The 25,423-nt window shown below is 30.8% G+C and overlaps 3 protein-coding genes across 4 annotated transcripts; all 3 read right to left on the bottom strand.

Annotated features, from left to right (window-relative positions):
• Positions 1-1,155: 1,155 nt before the first annotated feature.
• LOC109796849 (uncharacterized) lies at positions 1,156-4,126 on the bottom strand. 2 transcript variants are annotated; one of them, XM_020356672.3, is made up of 3 exons: positions 2,911-4,126; positions 1,621-1,792; positions 1,156-1,509 (listed from the first exon to the last, which is right to left on the bottom strand). In XM_020356672.3, the coding sequence occupies exons 1-3, from the start codon at positions 3,552-3,554 to the stop codon at positions 1,507-1,509; spliced, it is 819 nt and encodes a 272-aa protein (XP_020212261.1). In that variant the 5' UTR covers positions 3,555-4,126; the 3' UTR covers positions 1,156-1,506. The 2 variants fall into 2 exon arrangements, with proteins under 2 accessions (XP_020212261.1, XP_020212260.1); XM_020356671.3 differs by having other exon boundaries at positions 1,156-1,792; positions 2,911-4,124.
• Positions 4,127-10,366: 6,240 nt separating this feature from the next.
• On the bottom strand, positions 10,367-15,388 carry LOC109796099 (shaggy-related protein kinase eta). The gene is made up of 12 exons (XM_083077492.1): positions 15,220-15,388; positions 13,847-13,939; positions 13,655-13,714; positions 13,297-13,569; positions 13,138-13,212; positions 12,577-12,633; positions 12,016-12,156; positions 11,846-11,896; positions 11,662-11,757; positions 11,475-11,558; positions 11,216-11,317; positions 10,367-10,947 (listed from the first exon to the last, which is right to left on the bottom strand). Exons 1-12 carry the CDS (start codon positions 15,232-15,234, stop codon positions 10,852-10,854), a joined length of 1,143 nt encoding a protein of 380 aa, XP_082933618.1. The 5' UTR covers positions 15,235-15,388; the 3' UTR covers positions 10,367-10,851.
• Positions 15,389-18,574: 3,186 nt separating this feature from the next.
• LOC109796986 (nucleobase-ascorbate transporter 2) lies at positions 18,575-23,180 on the bottom strand. The gene is made up of 13 exons (XM_020356866.3): positions 22,555-23,180; positions 22,342-22,439; positions 21,803-21,979; positions 21,436-21,536; positions 21,265-21,340; positions 21,123-21,182; positions 20,675-20,859; positions 20,366-20,462; positions 20,000-20,145; positions 19,830-19,921; positions 19,442-19,519; positions 19,195-19,355; positions 18,575-18,969 (listed from the first exon to the last, which is right to left on the bottom strand). Exons 1-13 carry the CDS (start codon positions 22,643-22,645, stop codon positions 18,757-18,759), a joined length of 1,575 nt encoding a protein of 524 aa, XP_020212455.1. The 5' UTR covers positions 22,646-23,180; the 3' UTR covers positions 18,575-18,756.
• Between the last annotated feature and the right edge of the window lie 2,243 nt (positions 23,181-25,423).

Genomic DNA, 25,423 nt, shown 5'->3' with positions numbered 1-25,423 from the left:
AGTAGTAAGGAGTGGAAGAAATAGCAAAAATAACCACTATCAAATATAGTAATTATGTTTTTTTATAGAAAATTTAAAGCTAAATTTATAATTTTTATTTTAAAGATAAATAAAAAAACAATTTTAAATTGAATTACAAATACTTCATCTCTATTTTAATCAAGCATGATTTGTTTTAAAAAAGTATACTTAAAAATAATAAACTTGGGACTACTGTAAACGGGCTTGAGCATAAGAAAAAAATAAAGTGTCTTAGTAGCCGGAGCCTTGTCCCCAACACACTTTGGGCCTCCAATTTTGGGCTTCTGTGCCGCATCTATCCTAGCCTCACAATGCATCAATATGTAATGTTCTTTTATCAATGGTCTGAAAGGAAACGGCATAAGAGGCATCACTTCTTGTTAATCAGAATTTCAAGGTGCAATTTGTTATAAGAGAAGTAAATGGGGTGACTCATTCATCGGCTAGATCATCAAATGTTCTAGTCATTATATTTTCCATTATTGTATTCTTAAGGTATTCACAATTCTGTGGAAATGATTTGATCTTTTACTGGAAAAAAAAAAAAAAAAAAGTCATCACTTGATTGTGAAGAAGGGACATAAATCGACATTACCTTGATCCAAATTCAGTTTATATTTTAAATGCAAGAAATAAGTCTGAAATGAATGTTCAATGGTCCGAAACTAATTGATGGCTTGAGATCAATTACATAAAGAAGACCACGGAAACAGACATGCGAGAACACTTGTAAACTCATCTTACAATTAAGCTCGAGAATACTATTTTTTTTTTTTTTGGGTACATGAGAATACTACTTTGGTTTCAAAGGAACATAATATTAAAAACAAGCTTCAAATTGGTATTGCAACAAAAGACACTACTAATAACCGTTGCTTCCACTTTTTTTTTTTTTTTTTTTTTTTTGCTATTGGGGTAGGAAAACTATGTTATCAAATTATTTCCAAATGACCAGGTCTAATTAAATTGGTTGAAGAGAGTGCTAGAGTTGTTGTCAATTTCTTGTACCGAATTTGGTTTCAATAAATAAATAAATTCTAAAAACACATTAAATCATTTTAGCTAACCTACGAGTGCTTAAGCTATATTAGGAGGTTAAATAAATCCAAAAAATTGTCCAACAATAAAAGGAAGTGAAAAGGAGAAAGGAACAAAGAGGCTCTTTGGGTTTGTTTTGTAGCGATTTCTTTACTTAATATTTACAAATAAGATCAATTGCCACCAAATGTAAAATATACTCTCTCTCTCTCTCTCTCTCTCTCTCTGCGTGTTATATATGTAAACTGGATTTATCAACATTTACCTCAAAAACACACACTCCAAAGTATGCAACCAGTTATCAAATTGGCCATCCCTAGTCAAGCTTCACATCTTCTTCGGAGTACACAGACGCAGAATATCAACTTGGACATGTGGTTAAGCATTAACATCCCACTAAAATGTTATGGTGCCTCATATCATGTATGCCAGAAACCAATCATCCACTCACTACATTAGTGAGTATGAAGAATTGAAGGCAAAAACAATAGAGTTTGATTCAGCACTGAGCAGCTAGAACATATTTACGCGAAAAAACCATGGCAGAACAAATGCTATTACCAGGCATGCCATCAAGAAGTTACAAAATGGCTGTCCTCGCCAGCATCCAACAACCCTGCGGGATGAGTTGCCATCAATATCCATGAAGCTTCTATCATTCCACTCTTCCATAAATCCATTACTAGTAACACCTGAAACATTTTTTGCAGCCTCTCCGCATATTTCACATAACCTGTGGTTATAAAAGGTAGCTAATATCAGTAATTTGCTAAAACAAAGGTAGCTCTTATTGAATAAGTGATTAATTAAGTTGTTGAGCCAAACAAGCCCTTTATATAAAAAAAAAATCATTTTGTGGTGATTTGAGTATAAACTTCATTTTCCTAATCCATGCCCCACATGTCATCTGAACAAAGAAACATCGTATCCAAAATAATCTTCACCAAGACAACTACAAGAGCACTTTTCAAATATCAAGGACAACCAACAAGAATATGACAATCAAATGCAATACTTTACTAGTTGCCAAACTGGGACTTGATGGCATCATATGAAATGTCAATTAACCTCCATGGTAAACACTAGAAGCAATTTCCTTATTATGTTTATGTCTAATCCATAATCTTGTCCAAAAGGAAATTTCACAGGGTGTCTGGATGCATTTGTCCAATTCACCCCTCATAGAACCCCATTAGCTAAAAAAGGCTGATGATGGATATGTCTTGGTGCAGTAATGATGATAGCGGTTCTCCAACTAGAGATGTAGTTATCAAAACCAAATAGCAGTGAGCTACACTAACCGCTTCAATAATGGTAATTTGATAAGCAAAATCATTGCCAAGAGCTTGACCTCAAATTAAGTGGCCTTATGAAGGAAAAATCAAGCATAAGCCCAGCCATGAATCTGGAAAGAATTTAAAGGAATACCATTATACTAATAATGGTATCGATAAGTCCTATTTCTTAAATCCTATTCTAATCTAGTAATCGAGTAATCTCAGCACACATTTATAAGGATGCAATAGACCTCAAAAGATTTTAAAAGACGAGTCATGGAAAGACAAAAGGATAAAACCTATCCAACATTATTGTTGAAATTATAAATGTTCCATGTTATCAAGGTAACTGCAGCACGCACTAACACAGCAATAAAAGGGAAAGAGGAGTATTTGCTTTCAGAAATTGTGCCAAACAGGATAATTTAGTGAAAAAATTTATGAATCCCTACATAGGACAATAAGTAGACAATATCAGGAACATGATCAATGTTAAAAGCTTCAATGCAAAACCTCAAAAAACACACTAATGTCACTGTTGATCTACAAACCGATATTTGGCAAGAGCATATACCTGTTTCCCTTAAGCTTGAACCACGCCTCAGCACAATGAAGGTGTGCAATGCCTAGCTCATCTTTACATGCACAACCAAGCTGAATCAAATCTGCACTTGGAGCACTATTATCAGTGCCAACAGTTGTTTCGTCCAATGGCTGCCCAGAAGTCAGATGGCAAATCCTACAAATCATTTCATCTTCAGAACTCTCATAAAACTTTTTGCGGCTGCTGCACTTTATATCAATTACACATGAATTTTTATCAGTTTCAGACACCCCTTTTGGTGCTTTCATGGACACCAAGCTCAACTCTGATTCATCAACTTTTGCTTCCAATTTCCTATTATCTTCATTGACGTACTCAGTCTGATCAGACTCAATGACAACCACAGTTTCAATCACTTCCTGGTTGACCAAATGGTTTGAATTATAACTAGTTCCCTGATCAACCCCGGGTAAGTTATCTCTGATATTTTCTTGATCATGCTTGTTCTTAACTCCCTCCTTTAGCTCCTTATCAGATCCCAAATCCTTACCCACCTCTCCTGAAGCTCCAGCTTCTCCACTTATACTAGCTCTTGCAATTGCAACCCCTTCAACCAAATGACTCAAATTCTCATCATGAACCGGATCCAATTCCCCACCTTTATCTTGATCCATTAACAGATTGTTCACCCTCAAGATACTCCTAACAACGCCACAGTACAAACCCCACCTAAAAAATACTTTTTTCTATTTAATTACAGAAGAAGAAAAATGTGATCAAATGAAAGGAGTAAAATACATGTCTTCCAACGACCCACTTCCTGATTGGAGACATAATCTTCTTCATATATTCTTAAAAATAATAAAATGTTAAAATAATGAAAACCTGGGATGTCACCTCAGCTATGAGATGGATGACCTCACTCTCCAAGGAAACAATTCCCCAAATAGCCGCAAAGAGATCCTCAAAATATTAAATTACACAAACCAGTCTATACTACAAAAGATGAGTATTTATTTATTTATTGTTAATGCATTAGTTGCAGAGTTTTGAGATTGAAGATTATCTCTAGCAACAGTTTGTATGGGCAAGTGGGTATTATGTGATGTGTGTGGACTTTATAGGATAGTGCCGTAACCAGAAGCTCCAACTATAAAGGGTCAGCTCCTATGGCTGTGGTGAAGTGTGAGAATTTTTCATGGACCTTAAAAAATGCTAACTAACATCAAATTAAAACACTCTTTGGAATCATCCGCCTTTTGCCCTTTTCACATAATACTGGCCACTGCTCTGTGACCCCAAAGAGATATATTATCTGTTAATAATTTGTGAATGCTGTTAATTTGTTTTCTTATTTTGGTGTCTGTTTCTCATTAATCATTATTATTTTTTATTATCTTTATCTTTATGTGGGTGCGTGTCAGTGACTCGTTGTGCGTACCATCGTATAAGAAAACTTTTGTTGTGTGCCATTTGAATAACAAATACTGACTGTTGTGAACTCCACAGTATTAATTAAAACTAGTATTTTAACTTATCTACAATCTAAATATTTATTATACATGTATATAAATAAATATTATATTTAAATATATAAATATTTTTAAATATATAAATTATATTTTAAATTTATGATAAATAATTTATATTAGTATAATATTATTTTTATTTATTTATAATTTATTTTAAAATTTAATTCATAAATAATTATAACAAATAAAAAATTAAATTAATTTAATTTAAAATATTTATTATTAGCTTACTAGCTTAATATATATATATATATATATATCGGTACGAAACTAACTAAAATTAATATTAATGATAAAAAAGAATTGTAAGATCTAAAATGAGATAGAATTATATTTGTAAAGAATACATATTTAAGTTTATGTCTTTTCATAAATTAAAATTAGTTTATATATAAATTAAAAAAATATATTCTAAACAAGTGAATTTGAGAGAATGTGAAAGAGTTTATACAAAGTAATTTATATATAAGTTAATTTATTTTTTATATAAGTATTTTTATTTTATTTTTCTCATTTTTTAATATAAATTGTTTATTGAGAAATTTATTGAAAGTAGATGATCATGTTTATAACAAAATAATTATAACTATGCATATCTCATTGTTGATGGTTAACTTGTCATTAGTGTAATACAAGTTGATTCTTTTTTTATGAGAAGTTGATTTCTTCTACGAGATAAAAGATTCAAAACTTCAAACGTTTTACCTTTAGACTTTCAAGTACAAAATGAAATTTATAAGTTAAATTAATCATTAAATTTCTTATATTTAATAGTATTTTTAAAAGTTTTCAAAATTTAAAAATTTTATAATTAAATCTCGGCACACTAAATATTGATTGATGTGATACTTAAACCTAGTTAACACTTAAAAATGTGACAATAATATAGACAGTGTTGTGACATTGAAAATGAGAAAAATATTAATAGTGCTTGAGATGAGGATTGAAGTTAAATTTTATTAAACTAAATAACTTAAATAATAAACTAGAATTATAATATATATATATATATATATATATATATATATATATATATATATATATATATATATCAGTGGACTTTGAGGGTAGAGGTTTAAATCTCACTTTATTTATTTAGATATATTATTATTAATAATATAGAAATTTATAGATAATCTTCACCTAAAATAAATAAAGAATATTGCTTTTTCATTTAGACAAGAAGATATTAGTCACAATACAAATAAACGGTTAGATTTTAAATTCATAGAATATTTATGTTATCTTTATTTATTTGTGGAGACAATTCAATCTTTTACATGTTAATCTTATATCTCATTTTGTGTACTCTTTTATTAGAACATTATTGTATTATTGAAGTGAGTTGAACTTTTTCTCATCTTCCTTTGCACTTTCTTCCTCCTTTTTTTTGTTTTTTTTGTTGTGTGCATAGTTCATATGGTATCATAGTCTATTTCATTTCAAACAAAAGCTTTTGGAAATATGTAAAAGGCTTAACTATCCTTAAAAAAAGTTGTCCAACAAGACTATTTTCTAACAAATTATTTTAGGATAATTAACCATTTTCTTTGACAATAATGTACATGGATAGAGTATTCAACTTGAAAAGCTAGTCTCGAAGGACCCAAAAGTTTAGTTTGATTTACAAATTAAAAAAGTTATGTTGACCAATGAATAGCCTAGAAAATTGAAGCGCAAATCATGGTGAATGGTGATGTGTGTATTGGCAAGACATACACGTTTCCAGCTATCATGAAACAATCCACGTGAACTACGAATTCGGGGTAATTCAATTAATAAGGAGTTATTTTAGTTTAATTAATGTTCTTGAGTTTAACTTTTAGATAAGTAATTGTATTAAATATTTATAATTTTTTATTATTATTATTTACAGTAATAATATATCGCTCAAATAGAATTGTGTTTAAGAGAAAATACATGTAATTTATAAAAGAAAAAAAATTGGCATGAGATGTGAAAGCATTGGCGGGGCAGAAACAATACAATAATAGCATGTGACTGCTGTTTTGACTCTAATCATCTAATGCCTACAACCACAAACCCCTTTGCAGGATATCCATTCTGCATTAATCATAAATTGACATCTTCTCACAAATCAAGTTTAATTTCTTTCTCAATACAATTTTGGAACAGAGAGTATATTTTCTTATACTTTTAAAAATTATGTTATTTTTTATAAATAATTATTTAAACGAAAATATACATGTGGACTAGATAAAAGAGACCAATATATTTTCTCCATCAGATTGTTCATATATTTATACTAATAAAATAATATGAGAATAACATTTTCTTTCCGTCAATTAGGATATAGTTTTTTTAAGTGAAAAAAGTATTTTAACTTATAGTGTTTATAGCATGTAAATTCGTTTAATCTTGAAGTTAGTTTTGTCTTTAGTGATAGTGATATAGTCTTTTGTTTTTAATTTTTATTTTTTTTAATTTTTATAAAATAAGTAAATTTTGCTTTTGATTTTGATAATTTTTTTCTTAGTTTATCATTTTTAAAATTTTTGATAATTATTTGTATGTTTATTAAAAGTTAAATAATCATTTTAAATGTTATTTATTATTGTTAGTAATATTACATCAGTATGATACCTCTAAAATTTTAAATGTTATTTATTTAAAATTATTGTTAAAGATAAAAAAAATATATATCAACCTTAAATTTTATAGAGATAAAAAATAAAAATAAAAACAAAAACATTTTTCATATTAAAATAAAAAAATTTCTTATTTTAGAAAAATAAAAATAATATTTATAAATTTTAGAATGATAAAAAAATATCAAAATTAAAATTTAAGGGCTAAATATACTTGAACCAAGGTTTTTCTATAATCAAACTTCTATCAATATACTTACCAAACCGTAATTATTTATTAATTGTGTTCAACCTTATTTGCAATATAAATAATCTTTATTGAAGTGATTGCTCTTTCAACATAATTAAAAAAATGTTATTGTACGTATTTGTGGTGGACCAAAGTAATTAACGTCTTTATATTTATTTATTAGAAGGACTTGGCGGGCCTAAAATGTAGAGATTATGTGATTTTCACCTGCTTCATTATTAAAAGAGTAATGCAGAAAAGTTGTAAAAAAAAACTGTAGACCCACCATTGGAGAATTCATTTCTCATTTGCCGCTAAAGAGTGACACCTCTAAAATTTTTATATATTATTAAAATAAATATTATTTATTCATCTTAAAATAATTGTTATAAATTAAAAGTAATAATTTTATATTTAAATGAATGGAAATATATATAAAAAATTACTAAAATCAAAATCAAAACTCACTTATAAAAAGGATATAAAGTAATATGTATTAATATAATATATAATAAAATTAATCTAAACAAAGCATAAATATGTTTCAAATCAAGGAAATAAAGATAGTTTATTCTTAAAATAATGACTTGTTTTAATTATTGTAATAATCTGTTATGACTATTACACGTAGAATCACTACTAATATCATAAATTAGTTTACTAAAATTATAAAAATCTAGCTATCAGATATATGAACTTACATATAATAAGAATATAAAAGTGAAATCATCGTATGAGTGTAGATCATATATATACATGTACAATAATTCCTAAGTAAATTATATAACCTAGTAACAATCAAGCACATATACAAAATACATAAAGTAGCATCGAGACCAACAAAAGTCCATCGACCTGCCAGTAGCTACTCCTCCTACCTTGCCCTAATCTACTCCCATATAATATATTATCATTGTAATCCAAACTATATGAAAACAAAAGAGTAAGCTAGAGTTTGAAAACATGTAAGCATAAAAAACAATTTTATGTCATACAACTCAACTTAAATATAGTGTTACAATCATAGATGATAATAATGGAAGGTAAATGATAACAACATACACACACGATTTTAATAAAAATAAATATTAAAAAAATTGTAAATCTCATTTTTATTTAATAAATTTTATTTATAATTTTAATTTTTAATAAATTTTATTAATAATAAAATGTGTATTAAAAAAGATGTTAATGTCTAAACTCCTCGATCGCAAAAAGAAACTAAAATCTATTATACTTTTACACATGGAGGTGAAGAATTTAACTACAGCAAGTTAGCCACCAAAATTGACCTTACAATTCCTAACAGAATTATGCCTTTATAAAGTTTAAAGGCAGGTTTAAAAAATTTACCATGAACTCATTCACATAACTTATAACTATCGTACTGAATGAACAACTTTACAGTTTCGTTTAGTTAAAACAATTGGCATAAGCACGACTGTTAATGGATCCTGTCAAGTAAAGAAAAACAAAACAAAATAAAACTTCACATGCACAAGTGTCATAATTTAATTGTTTATTTTTTTTTAAACATTAACATTAAAATAAGATATGTTCTATTAATGAAATTTAGTAAAACATTAGAACCTCATGCGCTAATATAAAAATGGATTCTCCTTAACTTACAAATAAATCCTTTTGAAACAAAAATAAAGAAACTGGACATGATCAAATGTAATTAATGATTTCATTATTTATTATTTATAGTTGTCAACATTGAAATAGAAATATATAATAAATTTATTGAGAGATATTCTTAGGCAATGTGCCCTTCAGTATCCCACACTGGCTGAACTAGTTATATGTCCATTGACTTGGTGGATATTCTTAGGCAATGTGCCGCTGCTTTTTAACTGGAGTGAATCCAGGAAAAATCTTCAAAACTTGTTTTCTAACAAAATGTTTGTTGCTTTAAGATTATTGGGATGCATACAAAGTTTTCATCGTTAGAACAAAAACATAGATACGGGTATGTTTATAAATATACGCAAATTTATGAAAGTTTAAATCTATACTAACGTAAAAACGAAGCGTGAATCTTTGTGAACAGCAAAATATAATACTACTCTTGAAAGTTTATCTCTCTGCGACATACCAAAACAAATACAAAACCAACCACGAAAAATCTGTGGACTATATTTGGATTGCACTGTTCATACAAATATAGAAACCTGTCCCATGAGCATCATGCATTAGTCTGTTCCAGACACGATGTCTTTTCATGGCAAGTCTATGGTTGAGAGCAAGAGAGAAGAGGAAATCCATTAAAATCTAGAGACGTTAGAATTTAATAGGAAAAAATGTATTCATTGAAGAACCTGCATGAATTATGGACGTATCACGAGATTTTCTTTAATGTAATAAAGATTTAATAATTATTACAGATCATGTGCTGCCACTTGAGAATGACAGAAAATGACTAGTTCCTGACATCCTGAGTAATGGAATCAATACATGTAATTGATTTGAAGACCCGGTTAACATCTTTCTTCTAATTTCCACTGCAAGAGGCATCATGTATTACTCCGGCTTAACAATTAAGCCTTTCATACAAAATCCATGAAGACGCAAGAGGTTCGGATACACAGCCAAGCTAACAATCTCAGTTTGCGTTTCAAACTGCACTTCTCCGGTGTGTTTGCAAGGCATCTTAGTAGACACTAGACAACACCAAAACCATCATGTCCTAGGATAAGGAATTATATGAACGAAACCATCGCATGTTCCTTAAACTAAGCTATATATAATTTGTAGTTATATTTTTCAATTTACGACACATCACTTAAAAATTAATCAACGTCAGACATGTCACGTCACGTAACTTTCAATCAAGATCATGTCCACCAGCTGATACCAGGATCCGTTCCAGGAAATCTCTCACCTTAAATATGTTTGGGATTTCGACCAATCCCCAGGCTAGTGCTGTATAGAATTGATTATTTTGTTGTGTATATTAAGTCGATTTGCAAGAGAACATGTTCTAGTCTCCCAACATTTTTGTTTTGTGTCAACATAGAAAATTACGAGCCCTGTCAGTTCCAAAGGAGCTAAAACTTGGGAATTAAAATTCAAGATTAAAAAAAAAATGAAATGTGGAAGAATAGAACGCCGCATTGAAAAAAAAACAGGTAGATAACACATTACATTTCACAAGAAAAGGAACTGGTGTGCAACATTACAAATGAGGCACATATCAACATGAGGAAACCAAAGCCAACCAACAGCCCCATCATCAAAACAAGTCTTGACCCTCCCTTCCTTCCAGCCAAGGCTTTAGTTTTCCCCTTACAGAAGCATTGAGTTCTGATCTGACCATTTCAGGCCAAAGTATACTACTATATGACATGTAGACGTTTACAATAAACAAGGCTATGTTTGCCTGGGAAAATAAAGATCCACCAGTAGAAACAGAGAACCAAAAGGTATACATACACTGACGGATCAACTGCAGCCATCCCGCACCTCAAGTCTCAGTCCAGGTTCAGCTTGAAACTACATTGGCCAGGCCACAGCACAAGGTAATTTAGACAAAAAAAAATGGTGCCACTTTCGTTTAACTTATCAATTAGTATACACCATGCCTTCCCTAAGTATATCATCACGATCCTGCTGAATGAGCAAATTGTAGCCCTATTTGCCGCTTCACGTGGTCAGGTATCAACTTGTTAACGAGCTCAGGAGATGCTCCAGCTAACTGTAAACAGGGAGAATTACAATGTAGTTGTCCATCATTTGTGTAACTTGGATGTTTATCAGGACCACAAAAAAGAACACACTGCATATATATTTCAATGCATTGCTAAAGCTAAGAAAATGGACTGCTGTATATGGACCTCTCTCAGGCTTCTAGTTTCTTTTCAACTTAATGAAAAATAGTATTAATTTCATTCCTAGTATTGAAATTGTCTGAACAAATAATTTACTGCCAGAGCACAAATATGACAGATATTTTAAGGACTTACTTCCTGCTTGAAGTTAAATAGAGGGGGAAATGGACGACCATTTGGCAGGCGAGCATTGGGTTCTCGAAGTTCATCAAAGAAAGGATGTGCACATGCTTCAAGCTGCATAACAAAAATAGATTCCTCTTAAATTGCTTTGCTAGTTTTTCTAGGGAACATTCATTGGTTGATCAAATTCAAGAGAAATATAGGCTGATGCACAAAATGATATACTAAATTAGTTAGAATACAGGAAGGAGGGGAAGCCGACCACACTTACCGCAGTGCACCGGAGACTTGGGGAGTATTGCAAAAGTCGGGATGCAAGATCAATAGCTTCTGGGGGCATCTTTTTGTGGAATATCTACACACAACTTTGATGTGTTAGAACGACCAGGAACATTTTCAGGTTAACGACATATTGATCTTCCAAAAAAACCATCTGAAAGGAGATAAAAATTATAGACCTTGTGCCATGGGTGTGCCTTTATCTGTGGAAACCTAAAGTCATTGTAATTGGGATTCATACAGCGTACTTCCTCTCGTGTGGGTGTGCCAAGCACCTGCAATACAAAATTTTATAAGGGTGACTCCTAATGACAAGGATGGCATGACTAAGGAATATACAATACACGTTAACACTAATTGCACCTTTATAATATGAACGAGCTGGTCTACTGCATTTTCACCAGGGAATAATGGCTGCAAAAGTTCAAAATTTTTCAGATAACCCATAGGTGGCAGATAATCAAGAGAACAATTATATCATTTTTGTGGTAAATTTATATAATAATTAATAAAAACAAATCAATGACACAAACCTGGCCCAAAAGAAGTTCAGCAAGGACACAGCCAGCTGACCAAATATCAATTGAACTTGTATACTCAGTGGCACCAAATATAAGTTCCGGAGCTCGATAGAATCGTGAACATATGTATGATATATTAGCTTCGCCTTTAACCTGATGAAACAAAATTGAAGGTTATTAAATAATCCTGGATAGTGTATTAGTAGTCTCACACTCACTAAAACATAAGAAAGCATAGAAAAAACAACAAAAAACTCAAAAAAAAAAAAATATCAAATTCTGCTGTTTTCCACACAAAATATTTGAAAATATTTAATATGGTATCATAGAAATATAAAAAATACGAAATCCCTGTAGCTTGTTGTTGAGCAGACCAAGACATCAACACAAGAGACTAAAATCAAAGCAATGTAAAAATTGAACCTTCATCTAAACTGGCAAAACTTTATGGCGATTGATAGGTTATTGGTTTACATAATGAGTAATTATTTTGTCAATATAAAAGATAATGGTGCCTGGAAAAGATGGGCAAGAAATAAAGTATATCAAAGCAAAATTAGGAGGTCTACATACTAGAACTTTTGCACTTCCAAAATCACATAGCTTCACTTGATGTGTAAGAGGATCCACCTGGAATATAAACAGTGACATCAAATCCGGAAATAATTATTACTTTTAAGGTTATATATATATATATATATATATATATATAGAGAGAGAGAGAGAGAGAGAGAGAGTATCAAGTGAGAGGAACGAACCTCAACCATATAATTCAAATAAGTGGTTAAGATAAAAACTAATTAAAACAATCTTAACCACCAATGTATGATTGTATAGACAAAATTAAGTCCTCTCAATATATATATATATGAGGAAGCAATTTTATGTGAGGATGAGATTTGAATTTGAGTCATACAACCATACATAAATGATTAAGATTAGGGGTTTTTTAAAGTCACATGACCACTTAAAGTCATTTAACTTGATTAAAAACCCAGATTAATTGTGTTTAAATCTTAACCATTCATGACAAAATCTAATGGTCAACATTTATTTCTGTCACTCTTGCATTAAAAAAAGGCCTCTCACTAGATATATCCCCATATAAATATATTCAACAGCATATAAACAAACCAGTATATTTTGAGGCTTCAAATCTCTGTGGCAAACTTTGGGAACAGTGTGGATATAAGCCAACCCCCTGAAAATCTGCACGCATGCCACAAACTTTTATCAGACATCGAGCAAATAAATCAGATATATTTATGAATCACTAAAGAGTATGAGGCATACCTGGTACATATAAAGTTTTACATAGATGATTGGCATTCTTTGATTAGCATTGCTATAGTGCTTTAAGACTCTATACATGGACTCTGGAACATACTCCATCACCAAATTAAGAAAAAGTTCATCTGTACTTGTAGTAGAAAAGAAACAATGCTTTAGAGAGATCACATTTGGATGATCCATAACACGCATTAACTGCAGTTCACGATTCTTGTATCTTCTGTCTTGTAAAACCTTCTTAATTGCCACTGCTTCCCCAGTTTCCAAGCATTTTGCCTAAAGGAAAAAAAAGTTAATAGTGTGCGACAAAATAGGTGGAGACAGAAAGAGTAATGATTCTAGAATTAAGCTATTAACATACCTGGAAAACAATTCCAAATGATCCAGTTCCTACAACTCGTTCTGCCATGTAACTAATAGTCTACAAGAATCATTGTACAAGATATTAAACTTGCAATCCAGGATAAATGTCATATGGCGTTTTCAACAACCCAGAAAATAATTCAAAATAAGAGTAATTTTATCTGCAGAATGGAATTTACAAACATAATACCTGTTTGGGTTCCCCATTTTTCCCTCCAATAGTTGTAGAAATGATGTGACCAGTGAGGGAATCATTGCCATTGATAACAGAGGTAGACATCTCCTGTTAAAATTGCCATGTTTACAAGGTATAAGGAATATGAGAATTTGAAAATTTTCAAAAAATAATTCAAAATAGATTTTGGTATGGGAAGGAAGCTAAAAGTTGGAAGAATACATTTAGTCTCAGCCTGGATAAACTTCTCAATAAGTACTAATATGAAAAGAAAATACGAAAGAAAAATGAATTAAATTCCTCCCATGAGTCAAAATCAACCCATACACTTCAACTTATACAGATGTCTATCATTAGACTTCACCAAAAAAGCTAATTTTAGCTTATTAATAAGTTAATTTTAACTTATGAGAGAAATTAAATTCATTTTACTTTCTTACATTCTTCTTATATGAGTGCTAATAAACAAATTTATCCTAACAGAGCCTTAACCAACAGGCACACATTAAAAACACTTGAGTATATAGATTATGGGATCAACAAAATGCAAAATTAAAACATCACATTTCAACAGCACATTTAATAACTCAAAAGTTTAAGTTTCATAAAACATATAGCATGGGGGAAAAATCAGGCAAGAAACAAGGATATCTAGTGGTGGAAATAAGCTGCCAAAAAAGGTAAATACATGGAACCAAGAACTACAGCAGCACCATGTTCAGAGGGCAAATTTCAACTGAAAATGTTTTGAGTAAGAACCGAAGGGACCACAACGTGGTACGTTGCTAAAATAATTTAAAACAAACCAACAACTAGCAGCAGAGTACAAAAACCTGGATAAAAATATCGATCGAAAGCAGAAACCCCAAAACCAACAACGAATCTGATGAATAACCAGCAAACGATCATAAGTTCATGACAAACGAAAAGTCTAAATCGTTCGGAGTCCAACATCAACATAAGATTATAAGAAGAACAATCAGATTAGATACAAGTTCTTCAACCCAGTTCAGAACCTCTCTCCACAAAAAATAAAAAATCAAACTTCACAGAAGCCCATAGATCAGCACGAAAATAAGCTAAATGGGTCTTCTTCGTTAAGCTCAAAAAACCAGATTTTCAGCAAGAAAACCAAATCCCCCAAAAACAAACAAACCCTAACCCCCCTCCCCCCCCAAAATTAACTGAGCAAAAAAAGCAACAGAGAAACAAAAATTACACATCCGATACAACTCTAGCTTCATCCTCCTGACAAGAACAAAAATCACAAAGACGTTTTGAACTTTTCCATTTCCGGGTCACTCAGCTTTCTCACCAACCAAAACAACAAGATTCGAAAAAAAAAAAAAAAAAAAGGAAAAAGGAAAGTAATTTTGCCGGGAAAGTACCTTATCCTGAGCCATGGCAGAAGGGAGAGGAATCTAAGGAAGAAGAAGAGAATGGTTAGAATAGAGAGAAGATGTGAAGAAAATGGAGGACCCAGCAAGAGAAAGACAAGTCCATGTGATTCCAGCTCTCCTTTCTTTCCTCTGTCTTCTTTTTCTTTTCTTTTTTATTTATTTTTTTGGACTTTTCCCATTTTTCTTGACTAACTTTGCAGGTTAGGAAGACCTCGCTGTTAATCACAATCATTAGGTGTGCTTAACTTAAACCAAATTAATAAATAAAAAAGGTAACCAATAATGATGAATAATCATACTTGTTTTTTCCTTTATCATTTTAACGTCGGCGGAATACTCTCAATCACTGATTCTGCCATATGTGATATCATTGGGTCCATCACCCAGATCATCTTTTTAACATCAAAATTTCTTTACTTTTTTTTTGTCACCCCTATTTCTTTTTGCTGCCATTCCTCAATGTTAAATATCATTTTTTAAATAATATAAAAATTTAAGATAACTATTATGAAAAAAAAAATTGATAACTATAAGTCTTATTATATGATGTTGTATTCAGTGTTGATTGGTGTTTAAAAACTTTGGAATATTAGGATTTTTTTATGAATATGTGTAGGTATTTAAATTTTTTTTTTTTTTATGAATATCAGGTGATGGCTATAGAATACGCAAATTAATAAGATGAGTTTTAGACCTTAATATCATGTTACATTTTATCTTAAAATCAATTGACATTAAGTAAAGTTGTCCAATAGATATATGAATCGTATATGAAGAAATGAAATAAACAATGTGGGACTTCCCTACAAAAGTTATAGAGAGAAATGTTTAGGTTCGTAAGTCTTCTTATTCCCTAAACCTTCTTTGGCGAGACGATTTTTCTCCTGAAATATCACCAATGTTGTTTTATTTGTGATTCATATTAGTGGAAAACCTTGAATCATACTATTGATTTTTGCGAAATATTTCAAGGTTACTCTGTAATTTCATTCTTCTTCTCCTTCCTCGTCTCTAATTTGATTTTGAGGTAAGAGAAGTTAGACCGAATTTTGATGATGGTTAATGTTACATTATGTTAGATCTACTTTCAAATTCATGGCTAAGTTGTATTTTGGATGAAATTCTTGTATGAAAAGACTTGAAATGTGTTATATATATTGAGAGAAGAGTTTTGGGTGAATCTGATATATAGTTGATTATATGTTAAAAAATGTGTCGAAGATAAGTTGTTAGTATTGTGTAGATTTGACTTGTAATTTTTTAATATGAATTTTTTCTGATTTTTCACGTACTTCGAGGTGAAAAATAATGAAAAATACATGTTCAAAATATTATGAAATTTTGTTTCACGAGAAATTATCAAATTAGGAGATAATAGCATCTGAAATCGATATTTTTCTACAGTTTTTCTTCATTATTATCTGTTTGTTATATATAACTAGTTGCTTTATTTGTGCAATATACGAATTAATAATTATTTATAAATTTAAATAAAAAATAGATTATCTTTCATCTCCATTTTAAATTTAAACATTTTTTCCTTAGTTGATGATTTTAAATAAAAAATCAGATAGCAAAATCAAAATAATATTAAACTAAATAATAAAATATTTAATTTAATTTTAAAAAATGGTATGTTATTTTATTTTTTTAGTTGATTTAATTCAAAATACTGAAAAATCGATATCAAATCTATTAAAATTAAAATAATTCATAAATTTAATATATTAGCAATGGACTTAAAAATATATAACATAAAAGTTATATTAATCACATTTAAAGAATTTTACTTAAAAATTTATACTATAAATATAAATATCTAAATTAAAAGAAATCATATAATTCAAGAGGTATAAAAGTAAATTACTTTAAAAGTATCCAAATCAATATAAAATTGTCAATATCTAAAATAAAAAATAGGTGCTGATTCAATAAAAATGAAAAATTTGAGAAAAAAATAGAGAATAACATATTGAAGAGATGAAGTGAATAAGATAAATGAAGTCGTGAAATTGAGAAACCAAAAAAGAAAGGTACACTTACAGACTTACAGTGCAGGATAACATTTTAACTTCTCAAGACATAATAATAATAATAATTACATTTCAATGTAAACTTTGAAAATCGAAAGAAGTAATAATGTATTACAGATGCATTCCAATTAATTTAAATTCAAACACTTTAATATTCGGTCGGGTGCGACTTTTAACGGATTATTAGGTTGTATTTAATGCAAAATTTTGTGAAATTATCGAATATTTGTTCTCATGGAACCATTTTTTTTTAACTAAGTATTAAGGTTTTAACAAAGGTGAACAATTTTTGCAAGTTTTGTGAATGCGTGTATCCACTATACTGAGCAATGTGATAACTTTCCTTACCTAACTCTTCAAATATAAGTTTTGTCATGAGTTTAATCTTTAGTTTATGTGTATGAAAAAATATCTATTCAAAAGACATAAATTCTTCAAATATAATTTAGTATCTCAAATTATTAATTGCTGATTTTTTATCTAGAGATACCCTATGTTTGAAAAGACTTAATATGCAATTTGATTTTAGCTTAATACGAGTTTGACTATAATACTATGGTCCTGATTAATTAATTATAGATGAGTTTCACAATTAATCCATTTTTTTTAAGTCTTCGTACAAGAATTATGTCATCACATTTCAATGATAAAAGAATAAAAACTAATTTTATTCTAAGAACAATATTAAAACCTTCATTTGAGATGATTTTTTTAGATTCAAATTTGTTCAAATATAAACAACGTCCTACATCATTCAAACAAGAAGATAGACATAAATTTATATACACATAATTATTTTTATTAGTAAGTCCTGGTGCACAACAAGTTTTCACATAACAGTTGCCAATTCCCGTAGGGAAACTTTTATAATGTGTGCCAAGGCTTGTTAAGAAAGTTTATGAGAGGAGCCAGATTTTTCTCTTCTTAATGATAGTTTCTAGAATTGTTTTAGCTGCAACTGCAACATTTCCAGCACATTACCCGATGAAAAATCTTTTGCTAGTGCAGGTTTAAATTTTCAACGTACTAGCACGAAAAACTTGTAAAATAATGATTATTGTAATGAAAGAGAATAAGCCTTCGTGTTTAACTACGGTATCCTGGTAGTTGATGCTACTTGCTACGTAATCTCAAAGAATATTGTTATGAATAAGGCTGGAATTTACATTTTATTTAAGATAAAGTATATATGTCGAAAGTTTAGACGTTTGGTAAATTCGTTGAACTAAACAATAATTATTCCAAAAATCGTTATAACGATTAAGATATATAGAAATTAAACTCGTGTTAATAGTAATTTTCAGGGGAAATTCAAAAAAATAAAATAAAATAAAATAAACTCGTGTCGTGTGAAACCTATGATGAATATGTTAATGAAAAAATTCATGAATATGATACAGTGTTATCACTCTTACACGAACAAAATATAAGCCTTATCTGGAAATGATGCTTTTCCTGTTCTAACATGTTTCTCTATGGTTTAACAAGTTTGCTAGCGTGGAGGGAAAAAGCGGTTGAGGTTGAAAGGGAGGGTATAGAACTCTTCATTCCGGCTATCTCCATTAAATGTTCTAAACTTTGCCCACCATGGCATTCCCCTATCTTTCGCACTATCCTTGTAATCAAGAGTATTGTCCAAGAACACAGCAACAATCAATGCAACACTTGGTGATGAGAAGAAGATAGTATTAAGGAAATCATCGAACTGAAAATAACCAAAACCAAACACGAAATTAGTATCATTTTCTTTATCAGAATCACATGTTTTAGATTGCATCACCTTTTAAGGATTTTTATGATATAGGCCATTTCATAAGTAACATGAATGACCCCACCATGAAGAATTCACAATGCATTTTGACCATTTTAACATAGTAAGTAGTAAACATTGCATTTTCATAAGTTTGTGTAGAAGAAACATTAGACTCACCCATCCAGCCCTTGTATGAGTAGGACCATGAAGGGCCTTGGCAGTGTACTCTCTGAAATACTCAGGAACAGAAAAACCCAAGAAAAGGGCAACACCAGTAATAAAGAGGTTCCTCATTGAGTTCATGTTAGTGAACTGCAAGAATGATAGCCCCACAGAAGCTGCAAAAAGAAAATTTGTCACAAAAAGGGAGAGAAAGCAAAGAGATTCTTAAACTAAACCATAGGTCAGACACGGTGATACTCACCCACAAGCCCAAACAGAACACAGTATACAGCTGCAAAAATGGGGAAGGGTATTGATGCAAATAAGGCTCCAAATTTACCTGAAAGAAATATGTGAATTGTGAATTGTGAATTGTGCATTGTAAGTGAAGCTGAAAGCCACTAAAATAAATATGAATTTAATGTCCATGTAGCGATTGTGTAAAAGTTTTTACACAATCAATTAATAAAAAATTACTATTAATATGACTTTCAAGGTAATTATTATAAAAATTAACAAATTTATTATACATAATAACAATGTAAAATTATTTTACATTATCGATGCATAACTTTTTCTATCAATAAATATTGTGAAAGGGCATTAATATTTATTGTTAGTACTAATATGCTCCATAGTTTGGCACTCACCTAACATTGAGAAGAATATCATAAAGCCAGCTGAAATTTGAATAACCCTTCGACTTCCAACACGAGTGCTTCCTAGAAGCCCCACGTTCTCTCTGTCAAGAATGATCCTATGAGATCCAATTTGTGTCCCATAAAAGTGAAAACTATGAACAATGAAGAGTAACACTTACACAGAAACTGTTGAACCAGTGAGTGTTCCAAAAAGGCCATTCAGCAAGATTCCAATTCCTTGCCAACCAATACCACGGCTCAGAACATGAGCTGGTGGTGGTGTTGCACTTGCTAGTCTTGATGCAGCTTTGTATGCCCCAGTAGACTGCCAGATTTTTAAAAAAAATATTAGTCAACATTAATGTTCAATTTCCATTAAAACCATTTTCAGTCAGAGAAATGCTATCAGCAAATCCTATGAACTCTACTCATGAATCACTATTTTATACTAGTTTCTAATAAATTTTAATCAATAATTTAAATGTGTTAAAAGAAGTGAGTTAGAAAATATACACTTGTACTCCTTCAATAAATATGTATAATACCTCAATTAAGGAGACTAAAACAGCAGCCATCATTCCAAAAGCATGACCAGCATCAAATGTTGGAGCACCCCACTCAAGAGGGTATGGGATCTTTAACCTGTGGGCAACATGTTCAAGAGTCATTAGCCACAGCTCAAAAGTGTGTGCTACACTTGAATTATAATTTTAGACGAGGTTTTGAGAGTTTCTCTAGTTAAAAAAATATTCTTTATTTTTAATAAAGAAACTCTCAAAATCTCTTTTAAGCTTGTATTCAAAAGACACTGACTAAAATATGAAACTATTCAAGAGATGCTTTTTGGTACCAACCATGGAGCAGAAGAAATGAGGTTAGCCCTGTCTGTTCTGCAATTATGTTGGGTTAAGTCAGGACGGTGTTTGTATGCTCCACTTGCTGTTAAGAGATGTGCATATGCCCATATCACTGTGGTTGATATTAGTAGAGCAAATCGCTCTAGTATTGGTAGTTGTCTTGTATGAAAATTTTTCAAGTACTGTCAACAGCAAAAAATCATAACATAGTTTAGATTTTCAAAAAAGAAAAATCAGCAAATATTGAACATTGACAATAAATAACTATTTTGTAAGCTATCAAATTTAAAGTCATATCACTTGGGAATGTTTCTGTAAAAGCACAGCATTGGATTAAAGTGAAGCATCCAAAGTTCACTTTAGGTATTTGAAATATTCATTCCTTTTGGTTGTAACAGGTTAATTTCAATAGCTTACTTCACATAATCGTGAATTCGATTAATACCTGAGAGAAGGCTATAAACAGAATTAGCATTGGAATTCCAATTTCAACGCAATGTCCAACCTGAAAAAAAGAGTAATGTAATCATTATGAGCTAAGAAGAGATAAAATTTAAACTTTTTAACTTAGTGGAGTATTGTTATACCACAGGGAACCCTCGGTCAAATAACCCAAAACCAACTAATGCAATTACTGGAACCATTCCAAGTGGACTGAAAAACCTGATAAAAAAGTTAAAAGTAAGTATTTGATGTATATATTAAGCTTCATTGTTTAATTATAAGAATATTTATGCATTTCACATGGAAGAGCTCACCTAGAACATATGGCCCATAACTGACTAAAGCCCAAAATAATTTGTATGCTTGATGCTACTATCATTGCCCCTTGTACGGCTCTGATGGTGTTAAGAAATCTCTGAGATAGATAAAAGGCATCATTAGTTTAAGGTCATGAAAATAAATTTAAATGCTGATTATACACATACATTTTATTAAATAGGTTACAATTATTTTTGGCCTAATCAATGTCACGTTGCCTTAGATTTTGTCTAGAAGGATTAGGCGTAATCTTACATCACAATTAAAATTGTTCATACAGGTTGTATACTATTGTCCATACCTAACAGAGCCATGGGCTTATAATTGAAATGTGGCAACCAAATATAATAGAAATGTACTAACCAAATGTGGGTCCTCAATCCTTGTCAAAGAGGGATCATGAATTATCGATATAATGGGGACCATAAACGCATAAGACCCTCCTATCACTGTTGGCAACCGGGTTCCAAAGAGTGTCTGCAGAAGTGTATTAATTCCTTCAACAAAAAGCAGAGTCTGTAGCACCCTCACTTTATCATCCTGAATCATTGTATCAATATTTGAAATATCAATATCAATTCTCTACATACGACAGTGCAAAGTAAAAAAAATAAGACCATGAGCACACTTCATTTTCAGGATCAACAATTTCCTTCTCTGTGGGACCCACCCAGCTCATTTCAGCATAAGATTTTGACATGTCAAGACAAAATATATAAAACAAAATATAATGTCAATATAAAAACAAAAAGTTCTTCAAATCCTCCTCAGTAGAGATTTTGGCAATATCATACATAGTATTTCATCATAATGATATAAAAATTGAAGAAATAAACCAATAACTTCCAACTTAACTTGAATAGAACAAAAAAAAAAAGGAGTTGAAGTTGGGAAAGACTTACATCACTTCCACCCATCAAAGGCACCAGAAATGAAGGAATCATGACTGCAGTTCCTAAGGCCAGAATGTAATGCTGGAAACCAAGAACTATTGTTTCCACTGTTAACAGTTCAAAGCAGACACATCACTCTCATGCCACAGAAAAAAAAAAGGTTCAACCTTTCAATGAAGGTGAAAATGCAGTTGAACAAGGATAAAAGATGTGCATACATACCCCAAGAAGGGTTTGAGTCTATACAATACTCTAAGCCTTGAAGTTGGTCCATTGGTGGGTGGCTTATCTCCTCTGGCTTAGGAGTTGCCATGATTCCTTTGCAACTCTTCTTTTCCCTCCAAATCTCAATGCTTATGAAGGACAAGCTTGAGAGAAAGAGAGAAAAAAGAAAGCTAGAACCTTTGGTTTAGAGTGTGAGAAAACTGAGAGAGGGAGGAGTCAAAGAACATGTGTTGCTAGTCAATGTATGCAGTTGAAAAGGAAAAAAGGAAAGACCAATAGAATGATGGAAGCAAGAGGTAGAAAGAGTTTTTTTTTTTTTTTTTTTTTGGAGAAATAAAGAAAGTATGGTGTGAGAACAGAGCAACAACTAAGGAAGAGAAATTGCACTGTTTTAGCCTTTGTAGTTCAACACAATCTCAAATTTCCACACATTTTTCTCTCTGCTTTTGATTTATATATGTGAAAGGTGCCGTTAAGTTTTTCATATTCCCAAAATGGCCTCGAGGAACTTCCAAAATTCTCAATTAAAATGTTACCGTTGCCTTCAGTTCAGTTCTTAAATTTTTACAACTCAGTTTCTGCAGAACTGAGTTAGCAAGTGCATCACTTATCCTGAGAATATTAAATTAAGGCAGGGTAAAAAAAGGACATTAAGTAAGGGTAAAATTAATGTAAGGGTTCCCTCTCAGTTACATTACTGCTTCTTAAGTATTAGTCGAAGCTGTTATTATTATTAAGAAATGTATTCTCTAAGGTAAAATTCTTGGTGAGAATTGCACTCATTCATATATTTTTTTAATCTTTAATTGATGTGAAACTTAAATTATATATATATATATATATATATATATATATATATATAACATCATCTTATCATATTCTAGATATCCTAAGAAAGAAACAATGAAGGAAAATTAAAAATGCTTTTAATAAAACTTTTTGTTTGAAAATATTCAAAGCAGTTTTATGAACCTGAGTCTGAGTTTATGTTACTTTAACGAGATATAGAGCAAGATTTAACAAAAATTACAAAGAATCTAGTGAGAGACATTTCCTCTCTACAATTATACTGAATTTCATTCCATTCCCACATGATGAAAAGGGGTCTGAAAAAGGTTTAATAAGCCATCTTTATGGACTAAAAGAAGTGAAGGAAAGAAGCAAAAATAATACTCCTAAGTCCTAAGGTACAATTCCTATTAACTACCAAAATCATTACTTAGTCATAAAAAGGGGAGCCTTAGTGGCACCAAAAACAAAACTATATGTTAGGATAGGATTACTTGATGAGGCTTTTTCTTTTCCTTTTATGTGACTTTCTCTTTATTTCATTCAACGGGCCTGCCTGCATGGGAAGGGGAATGATGATTTTGAGGAGTTGATGTGGATACTGACCAAAGTGCTTGAGACTTGATAGGCAAATAGAAAGGAAGGCACAAACTTGTCAGATATGTCACAAGGTATGATTGAAGATCAAGAATAGAAGATGTTTGTTGATACGTAGGGAGGATCTTAGATGTTGATGGGGGTCTTTGCCATGGCCAATGGGGTAAAGTAAAAGATTATTTTTGACTGAGTTCCCCACAAAAGAGGAATTAAAAGGGACAACCGTGTACTTGTGTCCACTCACTCCCACAATCGGGAAGCTAATAAAACATTAGATGAGGTAATGCTGCTAACTGATGCACCAATCTGATGGTTGGATACGAGGAATTTGTTCAACATTTGCAAAAGATTGAGGATAATGTTTTGTGAATAATACAAGACAATAAAATGTTGTTCTTTTTTAATTTCAAACTATATTCTTGTGATTTTTTTTATCCGTTGAAATGATATTCAATACAAGATATTTACAATAATTCATCACCTTATTGGCTTGTTCAACTATATAGAGTTAGAGCGTGTTTGTATACACGTTTCAAACGTGAAAAATCACGTTTAACGTGGAAGCTATTATTAATAGCTTCCACGTTAAACGTGATTTTTCACGTTTGAAACGTGTATACAAACACGCTCTTAGACTCCCTTAATTGATTATGTACGGAACAATTATTTATTTTATGTTCAAATAATACTATTTTAGTATCTATGTATAAATAAAAAAATCACACTAATTAAAACAATTAGTTAATATCATTTAATTTTATCAATCTTACTTAAAAAAAACATTTTCCTAAATTAATATTCATTAAAATTTAATATAAAAAGTCATTAAAAATACAATTTCAATGGATATTTTAGAGATAATATTATTAAATAGAGTTTTTCATATTTTAGAGTTTTATTAGAACTTAGGTAAAAAGTTGGAATGAAATGTGGAAGGATGAACTCCCACCATGCACACCACAATTCACAATTCCAAGTGACAGTGAGAAAATGCACTAAACTACAAGTACAATGCCATAAGCATTGCATAGTTATGAAAATGAAAGGAAAGGAGCAAAGACAAATATGTTCATGGTTACTCTTCAGGTCTATCAAAGGAACATGTGTATATATAGTAGTTAGTACTTATTAGACTATAGAGCACGAATAGCTGGACGGCAGAAACCCATTGCCACTTTTTCAACTCCGAACAAATCAGTTTTCCACACCTAACTCCGACCATGCCTTTCTGTTTTCCTAATCCTCGTTTTATGTAAAATGCCTTTTTCCCGTTTTTTGCCATAAATTCGTGCTCCATTACTGCACCCAGTGATTCTCTCGGAGTACTACTGTCATCATTTTTTTTATTGAAATTGAACGGGGCCCAATGCCATTGATTTCTTTTTTCTAAGCATTCCATTTTTTTTTATTTTTTTTTATTTTTCGAAAAGCACGAATTATATGATCTTGGAAACACAGCACAGCCAGCATTGCTAATTTA

Source organism: Cajanus cajan, chromosome 6, assembly GCF_000230855.2.
Source record: "Cajanus cajan strain Asha chromosome 6, NIPB_CcT2T_4, whole genome shotgun sequence".
In the NCBI taxonomy this organism is placed as follows: Eukaryota; Viridiplantae; Streptophyta; class Magnoliopsida; order Fabales; family Fabaceae; genus Cajanus; species Cajanus cajan.
The sequence above is the reverse complement of the archived record's forward strand: the minus strand, read 5'-3'. Positions and strand labels throughout refer to the sequence as shown.

Bases quoted from the DNA above. Each gene is read 5' to 3' on its own strand.
- LOC109796849 (XM_020356671.3), bottom strand. From the start codon at position 3,554: ATGGATCAAGATAAAGGTGGGGAATTGGATCCGGTTCATGATGAGAAT. The intron at 1,793-2,910 runs GTATATGCTCTT...TTATAACCACAG, and splicing joins TTCAAGCTTAAGGGAAACAG to GTTATGTGAAATATGCGGAG.
- LOC109796986 (XM_020356866.3), bottom strand. From the start codon at position 22,645: ATGGCAACTCCTAAGCCAGAGGAGATAAGCCACCCACCAATGGACCAA. The intron at 22,440-22,554 runs GTATGTATGCAC...AACTGTTAACAG, and splicing joins AGACTCAAACCCTTCTTGGG to TGGAAACAATAGTTCTTGGT. The intron at 19,356-19,441 runs GTGAGTATCACC...TTCTTTTTGCAG, and splicing joins TGTTCTGTTTGGGCTTGTGG to CTTCTGTGGGGCTATCATTC.
- LOC109796099 (XM_083077492.1), bottom strand. The intron at 13,570-13,654 runs GTATGTTAATAG...TTTTTCCTTTAG, and splicing joins CATTTGGAATTGTTTTCCAG to GCAAAATGCTTGGAAACTGG. The intron at 10,948-11,215 runs GTAAGTCCTTAA...CCCTGTTTACAG, and splicing joins TATTTAACTTCAAGCAGGAA to TTAGCTGGAGCATCTCCTGA.